At 37.0% G+C, this 24,794-nt stretch overlaps 1 protein-coding gene across 1 annotated transcript in view; it reads right to left on the minus strand.

Annotated features, from left to right (window-relative positions):
- Pez (protein tyrosine phosphatase non-receptor pez) overlaps positions 1-24,794 on the minus strand; it is a 297,962-nt gene that overhangs the window by 220,295 nt on the left and 52,873 nt on the right. The window contains exons 3-6 of the mRNA XM_090370791.1: positions 24,348-24,520; positions 23,987-24,084; positions 20,174-20,244; positions 6,851-7,006 (exon numbers count right to left, since the gene is read on the minus strand). Coding sequence (XP_090226917.1) covers positions 6,851-7,006; positions 20,174-20,244; positions 23,987-24,084; positions 24,348-24,520 — 498 coding nt within the window. The remainder of the gene's footprint in view (positions 1-6,850; positions 7,007-20,173; positions 20,245-23,986; positions 24,085-24,347; positions 24,521-24,794) is intronic.

Here is a 24,794-nt window from a genome sequence, read left to right on the forward strand (position 1 = left end):
TTGGAATCCAGCAAAATTTCACCGAATGATTTTTATTCCTTAGATGGTTTAAACAAGAAAGGATTTGTTTTATGATGGGATGAAATACAGAATATTTATTGTCCAGTGAAGACACAGCACTCATGGAATGTGTATATTACACTGCTAGCATTGGCAAAAGTGTTGATTTTCTCTAGGGCTAATTTAATTGCATACAATTCTGCAGTGCAACTGCTACATTCAACTGGAAGTGACAAGGAGACTGTAAAAGAAGGAAAGGCAGCCACGGCCTCAATGGCACAACTTGTTTTTGAACCATCTGTATATATTAGGCAGCTTTGCTTATTCTTGAGGGCATGTTCTTTATGTATTTGTTTTATATTTTCGTCCTCCAGGGATTTCTTTCCCCATTGCTGAAAGTAGGTATCACAGTAAGGGAGGTTTACAGACCAAGGTGGATCAGGTACATCAGTCTCTTGAAGGATATTGTCAAAATTAATATTCCAGGTATGAAGCAAATCTTTTAATCTAATACCAGTGGGGCTATTTTCAGTTGGTTTACTGTTACAGAATTCTGTCGATTGAGGATTGGTAAGTATCGGGTGAACGGGATGGGTTGGAATGCTTTGAATTGGCTGCATAGTTGAGGAGCAGCATTTTCCTTCTAAGGTGAAGTGGAGGTTCATGTGCCTCTACATACAAGCTCTGGACAGGGGATGTTCTAAACGTGGCAAGAACAGTATGAAGGGTACTGTGTTGGATGGTATTAAGTCTGGTCAGTCCACTTTTCCTGGCCGAGTCATAGACAACAGCACCATAATCCAAACGAGACCTGATAAGAGCCCGATACAGCTGTAAAAGGGTATATCTATCAGCACCCCATGTTGTTGCAGAAATGGACCTGAGTATATTAAGTTTCTTTAAACAAACAGTTCGGAGGTATGTGATATGTGAAACAAAGTTAAGTTTGGTGTTCAACATTAAATCTAGGAAACGAAGGTTACTGGTGAGAGGGATTAGATGGTTTTTTTAATTGGAGTTCCGGTTCTGGGTGTAGCTTGCGTTTTTTGTTCAAATAAATGATATCCATTCTGCTGGGCCCATGTCTCCAACTTATTTATGGAAATTTGCAGCTGTCTTTCAATGGTATGAATATTTTGTGAACAGCAAGATACAGTAATATCGTCAGCATACATATATAGTTCTACAGTATTGGGGATGTTCTGTGTTATATTGTTCAGTCTACGTGAGAATAGGGTAGAACTAAGTACATCCTTCTTGCTTCTTCTTGAGTACAGGACTGAGAAAGTACAGAGTGATAGCAGACCTGAAAGGTTTTCTGTCGAAGAAAATTTCTGATGAATTCTGGTAAGTGCCCTCGCAATCCTACGGAAAAGTTCTCTCAACATGCCATACCTCCAGGTAGTATCGAAAGCCTTTTCGATATCAAGACTTACCATGACAAGATGTTCATTTTTGACGTAAGCATTACGGATGTTAGTCGCAGCTTTCACCATTAGATCTAAAGTGGATCTGTTTTGTCAGAATCCAAACTGAATGCTGTTCACAAGTTTTTAGTTTCCAGGTAAGTTGTCTGTGTATCATTCTTTCAAGGGTTTTACTTAGGCAGCTAATGAGAGAGATAGGTCGGTAATTTTGAGGCAGCGACTGATCTTTCCCCGGTTTAGCAAAGGCTAAAATAACAGTGATGCCAGGCAGAAGGATATGTATCTTCGAGAAAAATCCGATTATAGAACATTAATAATAAATTTAAGGCAGTACTGCTTATATGTTTCAGCATTACATAATATATTCCATCAGGTTCGTCCAGCTGCACTATTGGGTGATCTGTTCAATGCTGTTTGCAGGCATGATTTTGGGTTGTATGGAAGTTGATTTTGTACCTTTCTGCTAGAGTTTTAATTTGAAGAAAGGAGTTGCCGTATGCTGAACCTGGCAGATGTTTGGGAGAAAGTCTCTGCAAGGACGTTAGCTATTTCTTGAGAAGATATTTCCTGTCCATTCTGGTTTAAGATGGGAGCAGGAGGAGGTAGATATTTACCATTGAGTTGTCAAATCTTTTTCCAGATAAGTCGACTACTTGTATCCTTTGTGATAGTGGAGGCAAACTGTATTCTCGTGTCCTCTTTGGCCTTTCTTGTAATTTGTTAAGCTTTTGCCTTAAGTCCTTTATATTGAATTAAGTTGTTGGTAGTTGGAAACTTCCGAAAGAGGTTCCAAGCTTTATTTTTTTTCCTTTTTCGCATCGTTACAAACTTTGTTCCACCAGTGTTTAAGATTTCTGTATTTACATGCAGAGGACTGAGGTATTGCTTTGGAGGTTGCAGTTAGTATTTCCTCAGTATTGTGCAGTGACTTCATCAATGTAGTTTAATCAATTGGCTGTTAAAAGAAAGACAGGTTGAATATTTTTCCCAATCTGCTTTTGAGAATTTCTGTTTTACCCGATGATCAGAGCATGGGGTTTATAGTGTTTGTATTCTGCATACAACTGGGAAGTGATTGCTATTGTGTGGATCATTTAAAACTGTCCATTCTATACTAGGATACAATATGGAGGAAAAGATTGTTAAATCAATTGCTGACATAGATCCAGTGGGAAGGTGAGTATAAGTATTTTGACCAGTGTTTATTAATGTCAGATTAAGTTGATCTAGTATCATCTCTATCAAGTGTCCTCTATTGTCCACGTGGGCAGATCCCCACAATGGATGATGTGCATTGAAGTCACCAAGGATACAAAAAAGTGATGGAATTTGTTTTATGAGGTCTTCTAGTTCTTTGAACGTGTACATATTGTTGGGTGAAAGGTAGAGTGATACTAGAGTTAGAATTTGTCCAACTAATACACATACTGCAACAGCTTCTAAGTGGGTCTGAAGCGGAATGTTTCTAGAAGGTATTTTATAGTCAACTAAGATCACAACGTCTCCATGTGCGGATAATGAAGAGTTTATCTTTTCTGTAAATTGTATAATTTTTGATTGATGGTGTTATTTGTGGAGTTAGATTAGTCTCTTGTAAGCAAATGGCTACAGGACTATATCGAAAGATTAAATCACAGATGTCATCGGTATTGCTGCATAAACCACTATAATTCCACTGTACAATGTGCTGCATTATTTGGGTTTGGAGAGGGAAGGAGAGTCTGTCTGTTTTTTGTGAGTGGTTTGCTTTTGACGGTCATATTTTGTTTTATTTTTTCTAGGAAAATTGGGACATCTGAAATCTATACACTCTTCTACATCATCTGTTTGACCAAGTGAATATCCGGTCTCCATATAATCTTCTGCATGAAGGACTGTTTCTTCTTGTGCAGTTATATTTTCAGAGTCCATTCTATTTGAGTTTATCTTTTGTAATTCGGTGGCTTGTTGCTTTCTTGATATGTAACCTTATTCTCAATCTTATACTTTTGTGTTTGTTTTTCAATCGTTGCCTTCATGATTTATTTGGCATTTTATCACATGAGATTTTAGGCGGAACTGTGATGGGGTATTACTTATTTCATCAACTAGAACAGGCTTGGTGGTAATTTGAAGTGTTGATAGCAGAGATCGTGCCCATTCTGCAATGGATGTATTGGGCAGAATTGATACCTCAGTTTGGGTTGAAACAGCTTGACACTTTTGTGTAATGGAAGCGTAGGTGTGTTTTGGGATTGTTGACTTTATTTGCTTTCTTGCTTCTTGATATGTGACCTTATTCTCAATCTTATACTTTTGTATTAGTTTTTCAATTTTTCAGAGGTCGCATGATTTTGAGTATGCTGGATGGTCACTCTTGCAATTTGGACATTCCAGAGCCTTTGCAGTACACTCTGTTTGTGAATGATTTTTTGACCCGCAGTTAGGACAAGTAGTTTTGCCTCTGCATGTTGTCTGGGAGTGACCAAACTTTTGGCATTTGAAACATCTTAAGGGGTTAGGAATGTATGGTCAGATATGGCAGTTTGGGTAGCCTACTTTAACTGAGGTTGGCAAATCTGGTGTACTAAAGGTCAATATAATATTACGTGTTGGAACAAGCTTGTCATCCTTCCGTATCATAATTCTTCTTGCTTGAGTTACTTTCTGTTCTAGTAATTCCATGATTATCTCCTTTTCGGTCAAGTTCAATAAATCCAACTCACTTATTACTCCTTTTGAGGAGTTCAATGTGTTATGCAGTGAGACTGATTGGGATTCTGCTTATAGATGACAATTTTAGTAATAATTCTGAATGCTTTGCTTGAGTGGTCTCAATTAAAAGATATTCTGATTGGAGCCTTTTCACTATTTTCGGTGTACCTGCTGCATTCTCAAGACATCTCTGGATGACAAAGGTTTAGAGTTTGCTTAGTGGCTGAGTTGATAAGGAATGTATTATCAGAAAAGCTGGTGGTTCTGATTTGTTAGAGTCCTTTTTCATTCTTTTTGGAAGATTGAGATCGTCTTCCATTCTGCGGGTCTCAGTATGTTGAGAGCCTGTTGGCTCTAGCGGTATATGTGCATCACAGTCCATTATTGCTCCTTTTAGCCCTAGTAGTGAGAGCTTTTCCTCCCAGGTTTCCAGCCCCACCACATGGAGGCAGGAGGGGTGCCACCTAGTGCCAAGCGGCTGGAGAAGTTACTTTGCTTGTGCAAAAATTAATAAATATACTAGGAAAAGAAAAGTGATTTTCCTTTCTGGGTTCTTACTTAGGATCTGTTAAGTACAGAGCCACTTACAAAGAAATGAGGATGAGAAAAGCACTGGGAAGAAAGCAGAACGAAATCACTGAGAAAGATCACTACATATCACTTAGGAAAATCGCTTGGACACTATCGCTTGTCACTCGGGGCCAGAAAGAAAGAAAGAAACACAACAACAACAACACTTCCCACATCAACTGTCCATTAGCTCTGGTAACTTGTGTGGTTCTTCCTTGAATTTATCCAGACTATCCACTTTCACAACACCAGATCACCAGATGAAAACCTGTTCTACACATCTATCCTGCAAACATCCTTCCTCAATTTGAATTTATGAGTTTATTCAATCCATTGAACACTTTGATCAGATCTCCTTGCAGGTGGCTAGTCTCCAGATGTTGCAATTTGCAGACCTGAACCCTTTTGTTCCCTTAACCAATCTTGTTTCTCTTCTTTGCACCCATTCCAACAGATCCATGTCTTACCTAAAATGTGGCTTTGAGATCTATATGCAGTACGCAAGATGTGGCCAAAGCATTGCCTTATACATTTGTACAATGGAATAATCACCTCCTTATCCATTCTGGCCAAATTCCTGTATATCATTAAAAAAACCACATGAACTATCCTAGCAGCCCGTATGCACTGAACAGAGCACTTGATGTCTGCCTGACTGAGCAATTACCACAGATCTTTTTCATTCTCCACTATACTGCTACCCATATGCAATACCTTGCATTTGTCAATGTTAAATTTGAATTGCCACTTCTCAGTCTATCTGCCTATAATTTTTCTAGATCTCATTAGCATATCTTGATTACTGTCTAACCAATCTGCCAATCTTTATATCATCTGCAAACTTAAACATTATGCCTGATATATATATCTTCATCAATATTATTAATAAATATACAAAACAACACTAGGACCAGCAATGAACCCTGGAAGACTCCACTAATAACAGTAGTCCATAAAGAGCAGTGCCCACTGATAACCACTCTTTGTCTTCTCCAGGTCAAACATTCCTTTATTCATAGAAGTAACTTGTCCCTAATGTTGTGCTGCTCCAATTTGTAAAGTAGTCTTTTAAATGGAACAATATCAAAAGGTTTACTGAAACTTAAGTGTACAATGCTGAAATTATTTTTTGCATTCAGTCCTTTGTTACTGCACCATAGTATACAATCAAATTGATCAGAAAAGATCACCTCTTAACAAGTCCATGCTGTTACTGTAGTATAGCTCATTCCTGTCCAGATGGTCCTGCATTACTTCTTTAATCAGTGGCTCCATTATTTTCTCTGGAACAGAAGTCTAGCTATTAATTTTGAGCCTTACACTGTTATGTCTGTTGACTATTATTTGTAAATTGAAGGGACAGAGGAAAATGTGGGAGGGATGCAAGTTATTCATATGCAATATAATAAATAACAGATTTGTCTGGCATGGTTAAGAAATTTTCTTGGATAAACGGGAAAAAAAAAAAAAAACAAAACCAGATAATATGCAAAAACATAAATTTATTACATATGTACATACTGTATTCACATTTATAAAATGTATACCACAGTGTGGATAGATTTTACATAAAATTTAATATTACATATTTTTTGGGGAAAAAAAATGAATTTTTTTCCTTGGCTTGCCTCTCTGCAAATGGCACCACGTAAATTTTGAAGCACCATCTCATCTGCAAGGACAACATCTCCTTGTTGTTCCAAACAGTGACCAATTAAAGTTGACACTTCAGCACCTTTTTCATGTTTTTTGATGAATCAAAGTTTTTCCAATAGAGAAAGCAATTTTTTTATAACATGATGGGCACAGAGATACAAATTAAAATTACTTAAATATGATTGGAGTAAGCTAGGCAGACAAAAAGCAAAGGTGAAGATGAGGGTTCTGAGAAATTTAAGAGTCTGTAGGTAGGAACATTAAAAAATATAATGAGTTCCATAGGCTGTAGAGATTTTGGCTAATGTGCTTTCCAGATAATTGAAAATCTACTACAATATTTTTTGAACCATCACGCTTAAGCTTGTATTTTTAATTTGCCTTAGTTAACCTCTTAAAAAAACTCCTTTTTTTAAACTTTTTATCATCAAGTGGAATGCAACTCATGACAGTATATGGGTCATTAACAAAAATTAATATAATAAAAAATAAAAGTTTGCTACCTTTGCTTGAAAACACTCTTGGCCATAACCTTCAAGTTGCTGAACCTCCATGATATAATATATTTCTGCTAGAGATTGAGAAAGGCCTTGTAAGCTGCGGTGAGAAAAAATAACTTGTTCCATCATAGCATCTTGATTTTCTTTACCAGTCATATGCTGCAAATAAAAAAAATTGCAAAATTTAATTACTATTTCCAGAATATTAAAAATCCTCCTTTACATAACAATTTATTAAAACTAAAAAAATATCATTCTTTTGAAATTTTCGAGACTTGCGTAATGACAAAGATGTTAATTGTAAATTAACATCTATGTGTTAAGGCGAAATTAATTTTGAGGTTGAATAACCAAAAATATAATTTGGGGTAATATGACATGTAATAAATTTAAGGGTTACATAAATAATTTGAATCTAATCCATAATACAATAAGAAAGATTTTTCAATAATACTGCAAAGTGCTCATTGATCATCATTGACCTGACAGAGAATGAAGGATGTAAAAGAAATTAAAGTAGGAATAAGGCATATTTCCCATGACCAAGCCGACAAACCACGTGTAGCATGAACTGTAGTCAAAAAAGGAAATGGTATTATGTGTAATGTACAGCCCTCTAGTGAGAATTACCATGTGGTGACTCCTGTGTGCGTTGGATGCAGTAAAATGTGTATAGAAGTGCCTACAAATAGCCAATTAGTTACTATTAAGTTAACACAAAAAGAAACATGCCAATAGCAAGATGGGATGAATGGCTAATAGTACCTGAACTCCACGAAGGCAAAATTATAGTAGTACATTTAGAAGTAGTTTCTCCTACATCCTCATATTGTCCAAATAATTTCGGAGAAATAAGAATGAAAGCGTATAGGACAGCTTAAAGTCTGATGCAAGATATAAGGTGTGGCTCGGGTAAGCCTGGGATCACAAACCAGTTCTAATTTAGGACCCTGAGCTAAATTTGCATGTCTCTTTTGCGTGAACTTAAGTGGTTTATGATATATATGCAATGTAATAATAAAAATTATGATTAACATACGATTAATATTAGTTGATAAACTAAAGATAGCCGATGGGTACAGGTTTTCCATCCCATAATAAACCAAGAAAGCAAAGTATATCCTATATACATAGCTCTAGGACCTATGAATCTGAAACTGTAATTTTTTGCTTTTTGGTTGTTAAATTGGTGCAATGAGTTCTGGCAGGAGTTTTTTGAAATTTATTATATTTAAAGCCTTCCTAAAGTGGTACTTCAGGTAAGTGATAGGCAAATTATTGTGGACCACAATACTTTAATGTTTGCTGCACAAGTTGTACTTTTATTGTAAATGGAAGCAATCCTGAGGCATTGATATAGAATGATATTTGCATGTTCTGATTTAGATATGTTGGATTCGTGTATTACAGCCTGGAAAACCTGTACTCACCGGCTAGCAAACTATAGTGTATCAATTATTTTTTATTTTTTTAAAAATTGTAATCATAATTTTTATTATAACATTGCATATATATCAAAAACCACTTATAGGGTCCTACTATAGGAACATGCTTGTGATCCCAGGCTTACCTGAGCCACACCTTATATCTCGCATCAGATTTTAAGCTGTTATACTCTTTGTTCTTATTTCTCTGAAATTATTAGGGCAATCCAAGGATGTAGGAGAAACTACTTCTAAACATACTACTATAATTTTGCCTTTGTGGAGTTCAGGTACTATTACTCCTACTCCATTAGCCATTCATCCCACTTTGCTATTGGCATGTTTCTTTTTGCGTCAACTTAAATTGGCTATTTATCAGCATTTCACACACATTTTAATGTGTCCAATACACACAGGAGTCCCACATGGTAATTCTCACTAGAGGACCATACATTACACATAATACCATTTCCTTTTCGACTGCAATTCGTGCTACATGTGGTCCGTCGTCTTGGACACAGTAAATATGCTTTATTCCTACTTTAATTTCTAAACTTACATCTTTCGTTCTCTGTTAGATCAATGAGCGCTTTGCAGTATTATTGAAAAATCTTTCTTATCGTATTATGGATTAGATTCAAATTATTTATGTAACCTCTAAATTTATTACATGTCATATTACACCAAATTATATTTTTGGTTATTAAACTCAAAACTGATTTCGCCTTAGCAATTGATCATTACAGAAAAAGAGAATCCCTTATCGCTGTTTTATTTATTTTCTATAGATATAGAAAATAAGTAAAACAGATGTATTTTCTATAAATCATATCTTCATATGATTATCTTATTATAATTTTCCCCATAATATTAAAAAAATACTCTATATATATATATATATATAGAGAGAGAGAGAGAGAGAGAGAGAGAGAGAGAGATTAATTACAACTGCATAATATCTATTATAAAATTGTAATTAAACTGAATGGTTAAGTTTGGAGAACAAACTATAGAGTTCCAATAAATGTTTGATAATATTAATAAGTAAAAAAGTATCAAGTATAATAACTAAAAAAAGTATAAAGGTAAAATGTTCTGTAGTCTTAATAATTAACTGATAAGATAACTATATTTAGGTTTCACTTCAGTTAATCACAGAAAAAAAAAACAATTAATTTTAATAAAAAATAGAATGCCCCTGTAATGCATACATTATCTACCTTACAAGTTAGGTAATGCATACATTACCTAACTTGTAATGGAAGTATGTTATCAGACGTTTAGACATTACTTAATAAGAAAAATGGTCAATCAATATCATATTTTCATCACATTCTTTGTTGGTCCCTGGAAAGCTTTTAAGATGAATCATACTATTACTTACCTCCCATCCAATCAGAGATCTTTTATTCATATAAATTAAAGTATAGTTCACATATTACTCTAGACTGAAAAGTTTGACTGAGGCAAAATTTTCAAAATTGGGACAATTTCATGTCTAGTTGACATTTCCTGACCTTTGTTCCCTTCCCCCATACAAAAACTGGCAGAAATAAAAGTATATTTTCACATTAATCAATAATAAAAATGCAGATCGCTAGCAAATTTTCAACATATACTCTGTGGGCCCGCCTGGGATAGTGCTAAGTTCAATTCCGATTTCATAGCATTCCCTCCCCATTTTCACCCTACAGAAATATTACTAATAACTTCTAACAGGAGCTCTAATCATTTTCAAAATTTCAATGCATATTTAGAATATTTTAGGAATCTTTGTAACAAATTTTCATGCCCAATGGGTGAGTTATTTTGTTATAAATAATGAATTGTTACTATTTGCTAATGCACCTGAAATGTAATGTATATATCTCAAGGTTAAATTTTTTTTCTCCCACTCTTTTCCTTTTGTATATTAATGACATTCTTCCATTGACTGTAAATCCCATCCACAGTTTTAATGATGACAGCACATTACACATTCCAGATTGAGAAACCTTGCCCTGCACAAAAAAACTTTTTTAACTTCTCAAATATTCATTACCAATTCCTTAAATGCTGATCTCCAGGTAATTTTCCAGTGCGGCAAAGATAACTTAGTTAATTTCAGTCCATCTAAAAGTCAATCTTGTAAAAAGGTTCTTCTGCTCCTATGCTTATCTTTGATGACACTTAGATTTCTAGAAAAGATCACATATTTCTATTAGAGATTACCTGGACTTCTTATCTCTCTCTCTTGTCATATGCACATCACAAATACTGGTTCCTCTGCATCTGAAAAAATGGGTTTTCTCTTTCAACATTACTTTTCTTTTAAACAGCTACAATATGGAATATTGTACCCATATCTTGGGCTATGCCTCATAACCTCTCTCAAGGCTTCTAGCCTCCATTCAAAAGTTAGGTTAATTAATGACCCATCTCTTACAAAGTCTCTCCACTCGTATCTCATAGACCAGTGTTTCTCAATCTTTTTACTCTCGTGGCACATTTTCCAAAGAAGAAAAATTTCGCGGCACACTTGGAAAATTTTGCGGCACACTAATGTGACACGGCACACCCTTTGAGAAACACTGTCATAGACATTCCATTTCTGCTGCATGCCTTTTCTATAGATACTTCCATAGGCACTGTTCTCCCGAATTGACTCCCACTATGACTCCCACTCTCTCTACCAAACCAGTCTGCATCCTTTTACTGTCCAACTTCAAACTCACAGAACCAACTTTTTCTTTCTCCTCATTTATTCCTTCAACTTCCATTTTCTGGAACAACCTCCCTCACACATATTTCCTTAAAATTACAATCTACAGAAATTCAAGTCTAATTTCAACAAGTATCTTCTTTCATCTCCTCATTCAACCTTCAACTCATGTATAGTACTAAGCACTAAAGATTCTAATACATTATTTGGGGTTTTCATATATACCGGGCGGTTATAAAATAAGTTTCCCTATTCAGGAGACCCTAGTGTCAAAACTGTTAGAAATAGCGCTATGAAAATCGGTGGGTATGTCATTTAGGGTATGGGGAAGCAATTTGTAGAAGAAAAAAAAATAATTTTTCAAATTTCTGCCACCAGGGAAGAAACTGGCACTGTAAACATGAGACGGAATACTTAACTTAGGATTATATTTTAATATCAGAACTTAGAAATCTACAGATATTGTTCTATGTGCTTTCCTTCACTTGAGATGACATTTTGAAAACAGAGGACTGTGTGCGACACAGTTTCACATAGCATCTCATTGGGAACGTTGGCTACATGCTGTTTAATGCTTGCTTTAAAATCGACAAGCATCTGTATGCCGCCATGGTAAACTCTGTCTTTCAGGTATCCCCATAGCCAGAAATCACAGGGATTGAGATCTGCTGATCGGGCTGGACAGAACTGCGCAAAATCTCCAGAAATTATGCGATCATTTCTGATGGCCTCCAATTCTTGCTGAGCAGGAATAAGGTGGTCTCTTAGAAGAGCACAGTACTGTGCACTAGTTACCGCACCTTATGGGGCCATGAGGTGTACACTCTTCAAAGAAAAATGGTCCGATTATCAACTCTGCTGTGAATCCACACCATACTGTAACATATGGACTTTGTAGTGGTCTTTCATGCACAACTGATGGATGAGAATTTCCCCATATTCGGCAGTTTTGTGCATTTATGGCCCCATGAAGAGTGAAATGTGCCTCATCAGATCACAAGATCATTAGAGCCCACGTATCGTCAAGTACGAGCCAGAAATCATAGAGAAAAGTCTATTCATTGTTGCTGATCACAAGACTAGTTCTTGCATTACATGAATATTGTAGAGGAACCAGCATAAAATTATTCGAAGCGATTTACGTACAGTAGACCAAGGAAAGTTCAAGTCTCTTGACACACCTCTGGCACTACTGACTGGTAGTGTTTCACATTCTGACCACTGCAACCGCCACTTCATCCACTACCTCCGTTCCGATACATGGTTGTCCCCTGCCTGGAATTACACCTAACTTCTCGGTCGCTTCAAATTTCTTTATTAGTTTTCTAAGAATTTAAAATTCTAAGAGATGAGAATCTCAATCTATCTCCCTTTTCTTAATTATAATAATAAATATGAGAGTTACTTCAATATCCAAATAGATCTTTTTTCAACTTCTGAGATAAAATCAGATAAATTAAAATTACATTAAATTAAAAACACCGATTTTAATAAATAAATAACTTAAAATACCTCGATATGCTCATACTTCCCGTACGTGAACCCTCCAAACACCAGAACATGCTGACATCAACCAGCCCCAGACATCAGATAACCCACGCACTAAAGAAGACTGAGCACATTTCCGCCAAAAATAAACCTTAATACTGAAATCTCAAATGTTCCCCCCCCCCTAAATTTATATGTTGATATGAGAGATTATTGTCAATCGCGTATGTGCACAAAGGCCCATGAGTCGAAGATTATGTTGGTGCCTCCGTAGCCAGGTGGGCAGGAACAGCAGAACAAATTTCATTCCTATTATTTCATAATAGGAATGAAATTTTTACTAGCTTCCACGAATAATTTCTTGAATGCTTCCCACTTAGAATTGGCTGTTGGTAACATTATCAGTTGATCCCACTGTACAGAATTTAAAAACTGTCTGAGACCACTGTACTCACCTTTACGGAAGTAAAAACCCTTTCCTTTACCTCTGATGGTAATTATATCTTTAAGTAAATCCCACATCAGTACTCTGTGATCACTGCCACCTAGTGGTTCCTTTATCTGCAAATTCTTAATACAGGAATGATTACTGCTGATAACCAAATCAAGAGTATTACCCTCTCTGGTTGCCTCTCGAACATGCTGCTGCAGAAAACAATCATCCAATAAATCCACAAAAGTCTTACTAGTGTGTGAGTGACCAATCCACAAGTTCCACAACCCACAAGATCTGGGAAATTAAAATCCCCCATTATAAGACATTCTGATTTACTAGCCCATCTATTTCTCTGTACAATTGTTCAATGTACTCATTCGAGTCATTATGCCTATAACACACTCCTACTCTTATTTTTGCTTTCGCAATGCTTATGTCACACCAAACTGACTCAACTGTGCACTGTTCATCTATATCAACTGGATGCACTTCTTTTGGTTTTATGTTTTTCTTAATTAATAGCATAACAGCCCCTCCCTTCTTATCCTGTCTATCCTTTCTGTACACATTGTACTCCCCAAATTTCAATTCTGCATTCCTAATATCTGTGTGACATCATGTCTCTGATATCTCAACAATATCCACCTTTGATGTCTTGACCAACAATTCAAATTCATCAAATTTATTTACTATACTTCTAGCATTGGTATACATACAGCTATTCTTATTTTTAGTTATCCTAACACATCCCATATACCCACCTGTTTCATGATGACTGTCATCAGTCCCTTCAAGTCGCTACTTATTCTAATAGAAGTAGTGCAAGAACCACCTTCACCTATTCCTGCAGCTACTTTTAACCTTTTAGTCTGTGAATCCCCCCAAGCTAGCAGTTTTCCGACCCACCTAACACTGCCTCGATAGCATCAGCAAATATTCTTGCACCCTTTCTATTTAAGTGTATCCCATCCCTGTAGAAGCAGTCTCTCCTATTAACAAGCACAGACCATGCTGAAAAAAATTCTACTCCTTGAGCCTTGCACATTCCCTCCAGGGCCAAATTGATTGACAAGGCTCTCATCATGTATTCCCTCCTATCATGTCTGGGCAGAATTGCAGACACTTTCAAATTTAACCCTGACTCTCGACTTTTTTGCAACATTGACCTGTACTTGTTAAGTAAATCTGCAGATCTCCTACTCTTAATGTCATTGGTACCAACGTGTACAACAATATCACCTTTTGTCCCTTAAAAGATGATATATGCTTTACAATGTCATCAACTTTTGCCCCTGGCAGACATACCCCGGTCCTGTTCCATCTACAGTGAAACTTCTCCTAACGGATACCTCTCTCTAACGGACATATCTCTACAACGGACATTTTCAAATTCCCCGACTCTCCTCTATTGGTTTTAACGTGTTTTCAGCTTCTGTCTAGCAGACATTCTCTGTAACGGACGCAGACAGGCAATCTGCACTGTTTTGTGATTTTAACAAATTAACAATTAATTTGAGCTCACGGCCCTTTTTCTAGGAACTTTTCTTCCACATATTGCCTCAATCATGTGTTTATTTTCTATTTCCGATTCTCTGAATTTTATCAAGGTTTACATTGCGGTTCTAAACCCTTTTTCAAGAATTTTAAGGCACGTGTAAAACTTCTGATGAATTCAGTGTGTGAAGGGGGGGGTGGGGGAAATTTGGTCGGCCTTTCGTCTTTTGAGTTTCAGTTTTCAGTTTTGTTCAGTGTCGTGTGAAGTGCACAATGTCTTCTCGTAAACATTTAACTTTAAAAGATAAAGTCGAACTCATTAATGTGTATGACGGCAAAAAAATAGTGTTCGCAATCTCGCTGCAAAATTCAAAATCGGGAAGACGCAGGCAAGCGACATCCTAAAGAAAAAAAAATGAACTGCTCAAACAATTTTGGCAACACGGAAATGATCATGTTCAAAAATCATTCCCGAAAACTGTTGGACTTCAAATTGACAATGTTACGTATGAGTGGTTTTGTCGGCACACGTGCTAAAAAAATTCCCATTAATGAGCCTATTATTAGGGAAAAGGCTTTGGAGGTTGCGAAATCTATGGGAGTAAATGAGTTCAAAGCTTCTGTGGGATGGCTAGACAAGTTCAAAACTGGCATAAAATTTCTTGGAAAACCGTAAGTGGTGAAGGTGGATCTGTTGATACTGGGGTTGTAACAGAGTGGACCGTCAAATTGGAAGATTTATGTTGTGATTTTGAAGCTAAGGATATTTACAACTGTGACGAAACAGGGATGTTTTTTAAAGCTCTTCCTGAAAAAACAATGAGTCTAAAAAACGAAAAGTGCCAGGGCGGAAAAATTTTCTAAGGAACGCTTGACTGTACTATTGTGTACAAATATGCTGGGAGACTTTGAACAACCTCTTGTTATAGGAAAACCACAAAATCCTTGTTGTTTCAAGGGCATAACGTTGAATCTTTTGAATGTTGACTGGAAGTCTAATAAAAAGGCGTGGATGACACGAGATATCACGAGCGAATGGATAAATCACTTTAACCAAAACGTGATTCGTCAAAACAGAAAAATTATTCTTTTCATGGATAATGCTGCATCTCATCTGCACATTGAATTGTCCAACATTCAAATCGTTTTTCTGCCACCAAACACAACTGCAGAGTGTCAGCCCTTGGATCAAGGGATAATAAAAAATTTTAAACTTCACTACAGAAAACGTGTTTTAAGACATCTCATTGCAAACATGAACGATGTAACATGTGTGAGTGACCTTGCAAAGAAAATCAGCATCCTAGATGCGATTCAATGGATTTCCTCTTCAGTAAACGCAATTAGAAAACAAACTGTTGTGAACTGTTTTGTAAAGTCTGGCTTCTCAAACGCAAAAATTGAAGTTGTGAACAGCAATGTGGAGCAACAAGTAGAACAAGAACTTCAACATCTATTGATAATGTACGATACTTCAGCTACAAGTGACCTTGGCTACAAAGATATAGACTCAAACCTCACCACAGCAGATAGTGCTCTAGATATCAACGACATTATCATCGATATTGTTCAAGAAGTTCCTCATGAGGATGAAGAAATGGAAAGAGGTCATTCTGTCGAAGAACATATTAACAAAGAACCACCGATGAAAATGGAAGAACTCGTACAAATCAATCGTTTAAAAATGTTTTTCACTGCTGAAGAAGATAGTGAAGGACTTTCTATGGTTTCTTCACTCCAAACAAATGTTGAAAACAAAATTATCAGCCGGAAGAAGGTGCAGAAGAAAATAAGTGATTACTGTATGTATTTTTCTTAAGATAAAGTCATAATATGCATAGCACAATTGTATGTATATTATTTACAAAAATATTGTGCAAAATCTGTATATAATTTAATTTAACATTAAATGTTTAACGATTTTTCTTTCTTTCTTTTTTTTTTTCTCCCTCAGACTTCTTGTTAGCGGACACTTCTTTCTAACAGACAAATTCTCGTTCCCCATGGCTGTCTGTTAAAGGGAAGTTTCAATGTCCTTTTTACACAATATATTCCCCGTCTCCCTGACATTAGAGTCACCAACAATAACTAACTCCTGTGGAAACTATGCATTCTGCCTTGGAGATTGCCGCTGTGTTGCCTAATGCCCAGGAGTGAGCTCTGGCGTTGAGTTGGGCAGCTGAGAGCTTGACGGGCCCCTCATATTAATTTCTTCGAGGGCATCTACCCTACACCTCAAGCTCTCATAGATGCCCATTAGAACGCTGAGTTGACGAATAGTTTCTAGACACTCTCTGCACCTGGCACACACAAAGAATTCTCCTTGGCTAGATAATGTTCTGTTCCAGAGAGTTCGGCAAACATTTCATAAGTTGCACATTTTTTTAGACTGTGATGCGTTGGAGAATCACCCCCCCTCAGTTTTCCCACGAGTCACAGCACTCCTGCCGCTTTGTGCCCGTTGCTTTGCTGCTCGTCTAGGGCGTGATATTTTAAATTAATAAGATCAATAAATTTAATTAATTAATTGTCAATACTACACTATCTAATAGAATCCTAAATACAGTGTCACGTATTATGCTATATAATTTTAAGTTAGAGCTACCTAACTTTACCACAATTAAAAATTTAAATACCCTTCCACTCTATACAAAATAATGCCTGCAAGATTCGAATGAAACAATGGTTTTACGTATATTAAGTAGTAATCTACACACACTCTTATCTAAATTAAAAATAAAAATAACCAGCATAACTAGAACTATAAGACTACGTATAAATTACAATATAAAATAACAATTAGGTAAATAAAATGGCAAACACATCGCTTTTTCGGAGCCTGTAATTCATAGTGTACTATCATTACTGTCATTAACAACCTGTTCTTACTCTTAGTTACCCTAACACAGCCCATGTATTTAATTGTTCCATGTTGACTCCCAGCAGCTGTTGAAATGCCCAGTACTTTGCTTTGCAGGCTGCTGCTCATTCCAATAAAAGCAGTGCAAGAATTACTTTCACCTCTGCCTGTGGCTACTGTTAATCTATTAGTCTGTGAATCCACCCCCCCCAAGCTAGGAGTTTTCCGACCCACCTAACGCTGCCTCGATAGCATCAGCAAATATTCTTGCACTCTTTGTATTTAAATGTATCCCATCCCTGTAGAAACAATCTCTCCTGTTAACAAGCACAGACCATGCTGAGAAATCTACCCAATGAGCTTTGCACAATCTCTCCAGGGAAGAACTGATTGACAAGGCTCTCATCATATACTCCCTATCATGACTGGGCAGAATTGCAGGCACTTCAAATTTAACTCTAACTCGTGCCTTCTTTTTCAACATTGACCTGTACTTGTTAAGTAAGTCTGCAGATCTCCTACTCTTAATGTCATTAGTGCCAACATTTACAACAATATCACCCTTTGTGCCCTTAAAAGATGATATCCTGCTCTACATCATCAACTTTTGCCAAATGTGCTCAAAAGCCAAAATCCCATGGAATTTAGATACATAAGTTGGTGAAAATGAATCAAGTGACATAAAAATAAATTTACAGGAGACAACATCAGAAAGGGAAGTAAGAATGAGTTTTTCACAAAATTGTTTGGTTAATATTTACAAGTTGGTACTCCCTTCCAATTGATCATTGAGTAGCAGTGATTGACATGCCTAGCCGACAATAGCTATTCTTAGTTAAGGTATTTATCCCCCACTTGCTGCTGTTTTAAAATTGAGAAATCTTTTTTGATTTTAAAACAGCAGCAAGTGGGGGATAAACTCCCTAAGACTAACCATAGTGGGTTAGGCATGTCAATCACTGCTACCCAAACCAATCAATCGAAAGGGGTATCCACTTGTAAACATTAGCCAATCGTTTTATAGGAATTTTAACTTTTGCAGGAAGCAACTAGATCAGAAAAAATTTGTTGAGGCCTGAGATATAGGCTAAAACTGCACTAAACAACAAACACAAAAATATTTTTATATAAATATATTAGAATTAGTAGTGGCAAATGATGCAAGAAACAGCATCTGTAAAAAAAAAAAACCACCTCATTACACCTAGTCAGTTTTTCTAGCTCTCCCTTGAATTAATTTAAATTAACAACAACAGATGGAAGTTTGTTCCAGCAATCAACCACCTGTTGGCTAAAGGCAAACTTCCACATATCTATTCTGAAATAGTCCTTCCACAATTTGAATGTGTCCCCTCATGTGTGTGGTCTGAGCAAGGGTAAGAATCCCATCAGCATTGAGCTTGCTCTATCAATTCAAAGCCTTAAACACCTCAATCAGATCATCTAGCAGGTACCTAGTCCCCAGATGCTGCAATTTGCAGAACTCATGCCTTCCTTGGTAAGAGCATCCCTTTGTTCTGCTCACCAATATCATTGCTCTTCTCTGTACTCATTTCAGCAGTTCTGTATCTTTTTTTTTTTCTAAAATGAGGTCATCAGACATGAATGCATTTCTTAAGATGTGGTCTAACTATTGCCTTATACAATGGGATAATCACCTTATTATCCCATTGTATAAGGCTAGGAAAAACAATTTCCTGTATATCACTGACAAAACCATGTGAGGTGTCCTGGCATCCTGTCTGCATGCTCAGAGAACTTCATATTTGACTGTACAATTACCCCAGGACTTTTTCATTCTCCACTACCCTGCGTGCATTACCACACAGTTGGTACATTACTCTGGGGTTACTGCTACCCATATACATTACTTTGAATTTGTCAATGTTTAACTTCAGTTGCCACTTCTCAGCCCATCTAACTTTTCTAGATCCTGTTGCAGCAGCACAATGTCATTAACAGCCCTGCCAACCTTTGTATTGTCTGAAAACTTGGACATTATGTCTGATATACCTTCATCAACATCACTGATAACAGAAAACATCACTGATACAGAAAACGACAATGGGCTCAACATCAAACCTTGGGGGACTCCACTAATAACATTAGTTGATGAAGAGCAGTGTCCACTGATTACCACTCTGTCTTCTCCACTCAACCATCCCTTTATCCATAGCAGCTGTTTGTTTGTTTGGTTTTTAGGAGCATTAGCAACTAAGGCCATATTGCTCCGGGATATGCGGTGGTCATTCCCTGACCTTTCCGCATCCTCCATATTTGGTGGTGACGGGCTCGAACCCCGGTCTAATCAAGAAGCATGTGCTACGCACTGCTGCTCCTTCCCACCTGGCTACAGAGGCTCCATCCATAGCAGCAAGTTTCCCTTAATGCCACACTGCTCCAATTTGTATAGTAGTCTTTCACAAAGGGGATCAAAGGGTGACGTGATGTAATTACAGACCTGCTAGTTTAACTTCTGTTTCAGAGAAAATAATGGAGTCACTGGTAAAAGAAGTAATGCAGGATCATCTAGACAAGGCCACAATATTCAAACACAGCATGGGTTTTTTAAGTGGACATCCTGTTTGACCAATTTGACTGGTTACTACAACGTGGTCACAATGGGACAGACAGTGAAACACTGCTTTTGTTACATTGCTTTGGTATGCCATTATACATGCTAAATGACAATTCTCAGTTATGCAATTGCAAATGGATATGGAAGATTTATGCGGTGATTATGTTTTACAATTTATGACCTTAACACATGGTGCATGTTCTATCGTGTTCCTGCATTGCATTTCTAATGCTATCAGTGTGTGTGAAATAAATATGGATTTAAAATTCCACCAAGTTTTATAATTAAATTAACCAAGATTCATGTTATTTTGTTGGCTAAAAAAACAACAAAAAACCAACTTACTTTTGGGAGAAGAACAAAATTGTTTAGATATTCAGCAGTATGACGTTCAGGATCATGGTCACCAAATTCCGCTGCAAACAATAGGAAAAAATACATTAATATCAGTATTAGCCTATTTGTGTTTTGTATATGGAAGCCTGAAACTTTTTTTTAACAAAAACCTCAAACATGAAAGGTATTAGAATTTGCAGTACTTAGTACCATGTGTGGATTGAAGGTTAAAAATTTGAAAGAAGATACTTGTTGATATTATACTTTAATTTCTGTAGATTGTAATTTTCAGAAAATACATGTGAAAGGTGGTTGTTGCAGAAAATAGATGTTGAAGGAATAAATAAGGAAGAAGAAAAGTTGGAGCTGCAAGTCTGAATTTGGACAGTAAAAGGATGTTGACTGCTTGTAGCACACGGCAGAGAGAGGAAGGAATTGTAGAAGTTAATTCAGAAGGCAATGCCCATGGAAGTAGCTACAGAAAAGGCAGGCAGCAGAAACAGAACACTTCTGAGACAGACAGTGTATAGTTGTTTATTATTATTATTAGCTATATGGTGCAAGGAAACCTAAGGCTTATTCTGCACCAGCCAAAAAAAATTTTCCAAGTTACACTGACACAGAGAGAGAGAGAGAGAGAGAGAGAGAGAGAGAGAGAGAGAGAGAGAAAGAGAGAGAGAGAGAGAGAGAGAGAGAGAGAGAGAGAGAGAGAGAGAGAGAGAGAGAGAGAAGAGAGAGAGAGAGAGAGAGAGAGAAGAAGAAAGGAAGAAAGAAAAGAATGATGATATCCAGCTCAGGACCCTGGGTATGCCAAGTGCATACTCACCACATGTGAGTCCCTGGAGGTTATAACAGGGATAGGATATGCTTCAAAACACTTGGAATGAAATCAGATGCAAAGGTACGATGGTGCCTCTGTAGCCGGGTGGGCAGGAGCAGCAGTGTGTAGCACAAGCTTCTTCATTAGACCAGGGTTTGAGCCCGTGACCATCATATACGGAGGATGCAAAAAGGTAAGAGAAGGACCAACGCATATCCCCGGAGCAATACGGCCTTAGTTGCTAATGCTCCTAAAAACCAAATAACAACAACAACAAAGGTGCCTATGAAGAAGTTTACTGAAGTGCAGTTGTTTTTTTTTTTTTTTTTGATTTGGTAGTTATTGGCGCATCGGCTTCTGTGGCCATATTGCACCTCCCAAGGTTTTTGCAGTACTTTGATCCAAGCCCGAGGCGGGAATCGAACCCGCGACCTTTGGGTTGCCGGGTAGGTACTTTACCCACTCGGCTAAGTGCAGTTGTATGATGACATATTAGAAATTTTTTGAATTACTTTATTAAGTGCAGCAAGCCATTTTACAATGTCTATTACAATAAAATTTTAATTAAGCTTCATAATCAGAGGGAGAAATACTCTTGATCTGATTATCAGTAGTGATTCTTCATGCATTAAGAATCTGCAGATAAAGGAACCACTGGGTGGCAGTGATCACAGTGTGCTGAAGTGGGATTTACTCAGAGGTAACTACCATTGGGGTTAACGGGAAGGGATTTTGCTTTCATAAAGGTGACTATGGTGGTCTGAGGCAGTATTTAAATTCTAAAGGTGAGACCAACTGATGATTTTACCAACAGCAAATTTGAAATGGGAAGCATTCAAAGAATTAATCTTTGAATCCAGAAATAATTGAATCCCAACTAAGAAATATTGTTCAAGGTTCAGGCCTAAATGGATGTCAGATGAACTAATTAGACATGTGGCAGAGAAGAAAAAATGAATGGGATACATATAAATTAACAGGTGACACAGAAGCCTATGATAGATATAAGCTGTTGGGCAACCAAGTCACAAAGGAGGTTAGGCAGATTACGAGAAATTTTTGGTAAAGGATGCAAAGAAAAACAGCAAAGAGTTCTTTACTTATGTAAATTCTAGAAGGAAGGGGATGAATCAGATTGGTCCACTTGATAATGATGGTTCAACTGTTGATGATCCTGCTCAGGTAGCTAACAAACTAAATGAACATTTTGTATCTACATTCACACATGAAGAGTTATTCAGGGAGGCGAATGACAGAGGTGTGTTAAGCTCTGGCAGTAAACTAGATAATCTTGTAATAACTGAAAGTAAAGTGGAGGAGAAATTGTTGAAGATAAACATAAGAAAGGCACCTGCGGTGAATGGAATCTATCCAGTTATATTAAAGGAGGCAGCAAGGGAAGTAAGCAAACTGTTAGCTATAATTATGAGAGCTTCCTTGGACTCAGGGGAGGTACCCATGGACTGGAAATGTGCAAATATGACCCCAATCCACAAAGGAGGATCAAAGGGAAAACAGGTAATTACAGACCTGTTAGTTTAACTTTTGTTCCAGGGAAATTAATGGAGGCACTGGTTAAAGAAGCATTGCAGGATCATCTAGACAAGACTTCAGTTACAGCTGGGATACAGCATGGGTTTGTTAAGGAGAAGTCTTGTCTGATCAATTTGATTGGTTACTATGTGTGGTCACAAAAGAACTGGATGCAAAGAATAATTTTAATATCATATATTTGGATCTTAGAAAGGCTTTTGATACTGTTGCACATGGAAGACTGCTGCACAAATTGGAGCAGTGTGGCATTAGAGGCAAATTGCTGCTATGGATAAAGGGATGGTTGAGTGGGAGAAGACAGAATGGTAATCAACGGACACTGCTCTTCATGGATTAATGTTATTAGTGAAGTCCCCCAGGGTTCAGCGCTGGGTCCACTGTTGTTTTCTGTATTCATTAATTATAGTATATCAGGCTTAATGTCCAAGTTTGCAGACGATACGTAGGTCGGCAGGGTTGTTAATGACACTAATGACAGTATGCTGCTGCAACAGGATCTAGAAAAGTTGAGCAGATGGGCTGAGAGATGGAAACTGAAGTTTAACATTGACAAATGTAAAGTACTGCATATGGGAAGCAGTAACCCCAGAGTGATGTATCGACTGTGTGGTACTACACTAACAGTGGTAGAGAGTGAAAAGCACCTGGGGGTAATTGTGTGGGCAGATATGAAGTTTTCAGAGCAGTGCAGATGGTCTGCAAGAGTAGCTCATGGTGCCTTGTCAATGATATACAGGAATTTTTCTAGCAGGGATCAGGAGGTGATTATCTCCTTTTATAAGACAATGGTCAGGCCATACCTTGAGTACTGTATACAGTTCTCGAGGCCTCATTTTAAGAAGGATGTAGAGCTGTTGGAAGGAGAACAGAGAAGGGCAACAAGATTAGTGAATGGAACAAAGGGTTGCTCTTATGAAGAAAGGTTTAAGTTTTTCAAATTACAGTGTCTGGAGACTAAGCACCTGCGAGGTGATCTGATTGAGGTGTATAAAGCCTTCAATGGTTTGAGCAAGCTCAACGCTGATGAGATTTTTCCTCTTGCTCAGAACAATCACCTGAGAGGGCATAAATTTAAATTAAGGAAAGACAGTTGTAGGATAGCTGTGCGGAATTTTGCCTTTAGCCAGCGGGTGGTTGATTGCTGGAACAAACTTATATCTGTCTTTGTAGAAGTTGATGGCTTAATTAGATTCAAGGCAGAACTAGACAAACATTTGGAGCGAGTGGATGGGTGAAATGAGAAGGGTGTGTGTGTTTTTTTTTTTTTTTGGCTGATGCTATATAAGCTTGCTTTCTTGCATTATGTGCTTTTGCTAATGTTAATCAGGTGTATAATTTAGACACCCTGTAGTTCCTGATATCAGAATAAAACAATTCTAATAAATAATTCTAAATATCAAAGGAAAAAAAAAAAATTGAAACAACTTTGGTAAAAATTTGTGACTTACCTTGCAAGCTGTAACTTGCCAACAGAATGGCTTGTTCGTGAGTGCACTGCAGTCTTCCATCAATAATATCAGTTTTAAGTTGTAAAAAATAATGATACCTATTAAAATTAAAATATGGTGAACTTCGTCATTAGCAGACACATTGGAAAATTCATTTTTACTGACTATTAAACAATTACTAAATCTATTTAATAACTCATCTATAAATCCCACTCTAAAGCAAAGTAATACAATATTAGTGGAGGGGGGAAACCTTTGACATGTTTACAATAATCTTCTAAACTATCCATCAAACCATTCCAATGCCAAAAATATGAACCGATTACCTAAATGAAGAAAACAACACTTTGCCAATTCTTACCGAGCAATCTCATCATGAAGAAGATGCACATCAGAAACAAAAAACATGACTCCAAGGTACAAGTTGAATCCTTCTTGGGCATATTTATCAAGCTGCTTTTTAAGAGGCCGGTCAAGATCTACCCACCAGAATGTGCCTTTTTTAGAAAGAAATCGAAGGCCAAAGTATTGTGGCTGAAAGATAATGATGTTAAGCTATAAAAAGCTTACAATGCTCAATAATAATAATAATAAGTATTATTTATTTATTTTTGGAAAAAAAAAAATATATATATATATACACAGAGTGATTCACTACCAGTGCGACAAACTTGCAGGAGGTGTAGGGGGCACAAAGACTAATCGGAACCACATAGCATTGCAGGGTCCGAAATGCCTTCATCATGTGGTAGAGGACATTGAATGGGAGGTCGTTCAATGTTTGAATACTCGTCCATCCTACTGCCTC

This window comes from Mastigoproctus giganteus, chromosome 3 (genome assembly GCF_048544385.1).
Source record: "Mastigoproctus giganteus isolate SK-2022 chromosome 3, ASM4854438v1, whole genome shotgun sequence".
NCBI classification, from domain to species: Eukaryota; Metazoa; Arthropoda; class Arachnida; order Uropygi; family Thelyphonidae; genus Mastigoproctus; species Mastigoproctus giganteus.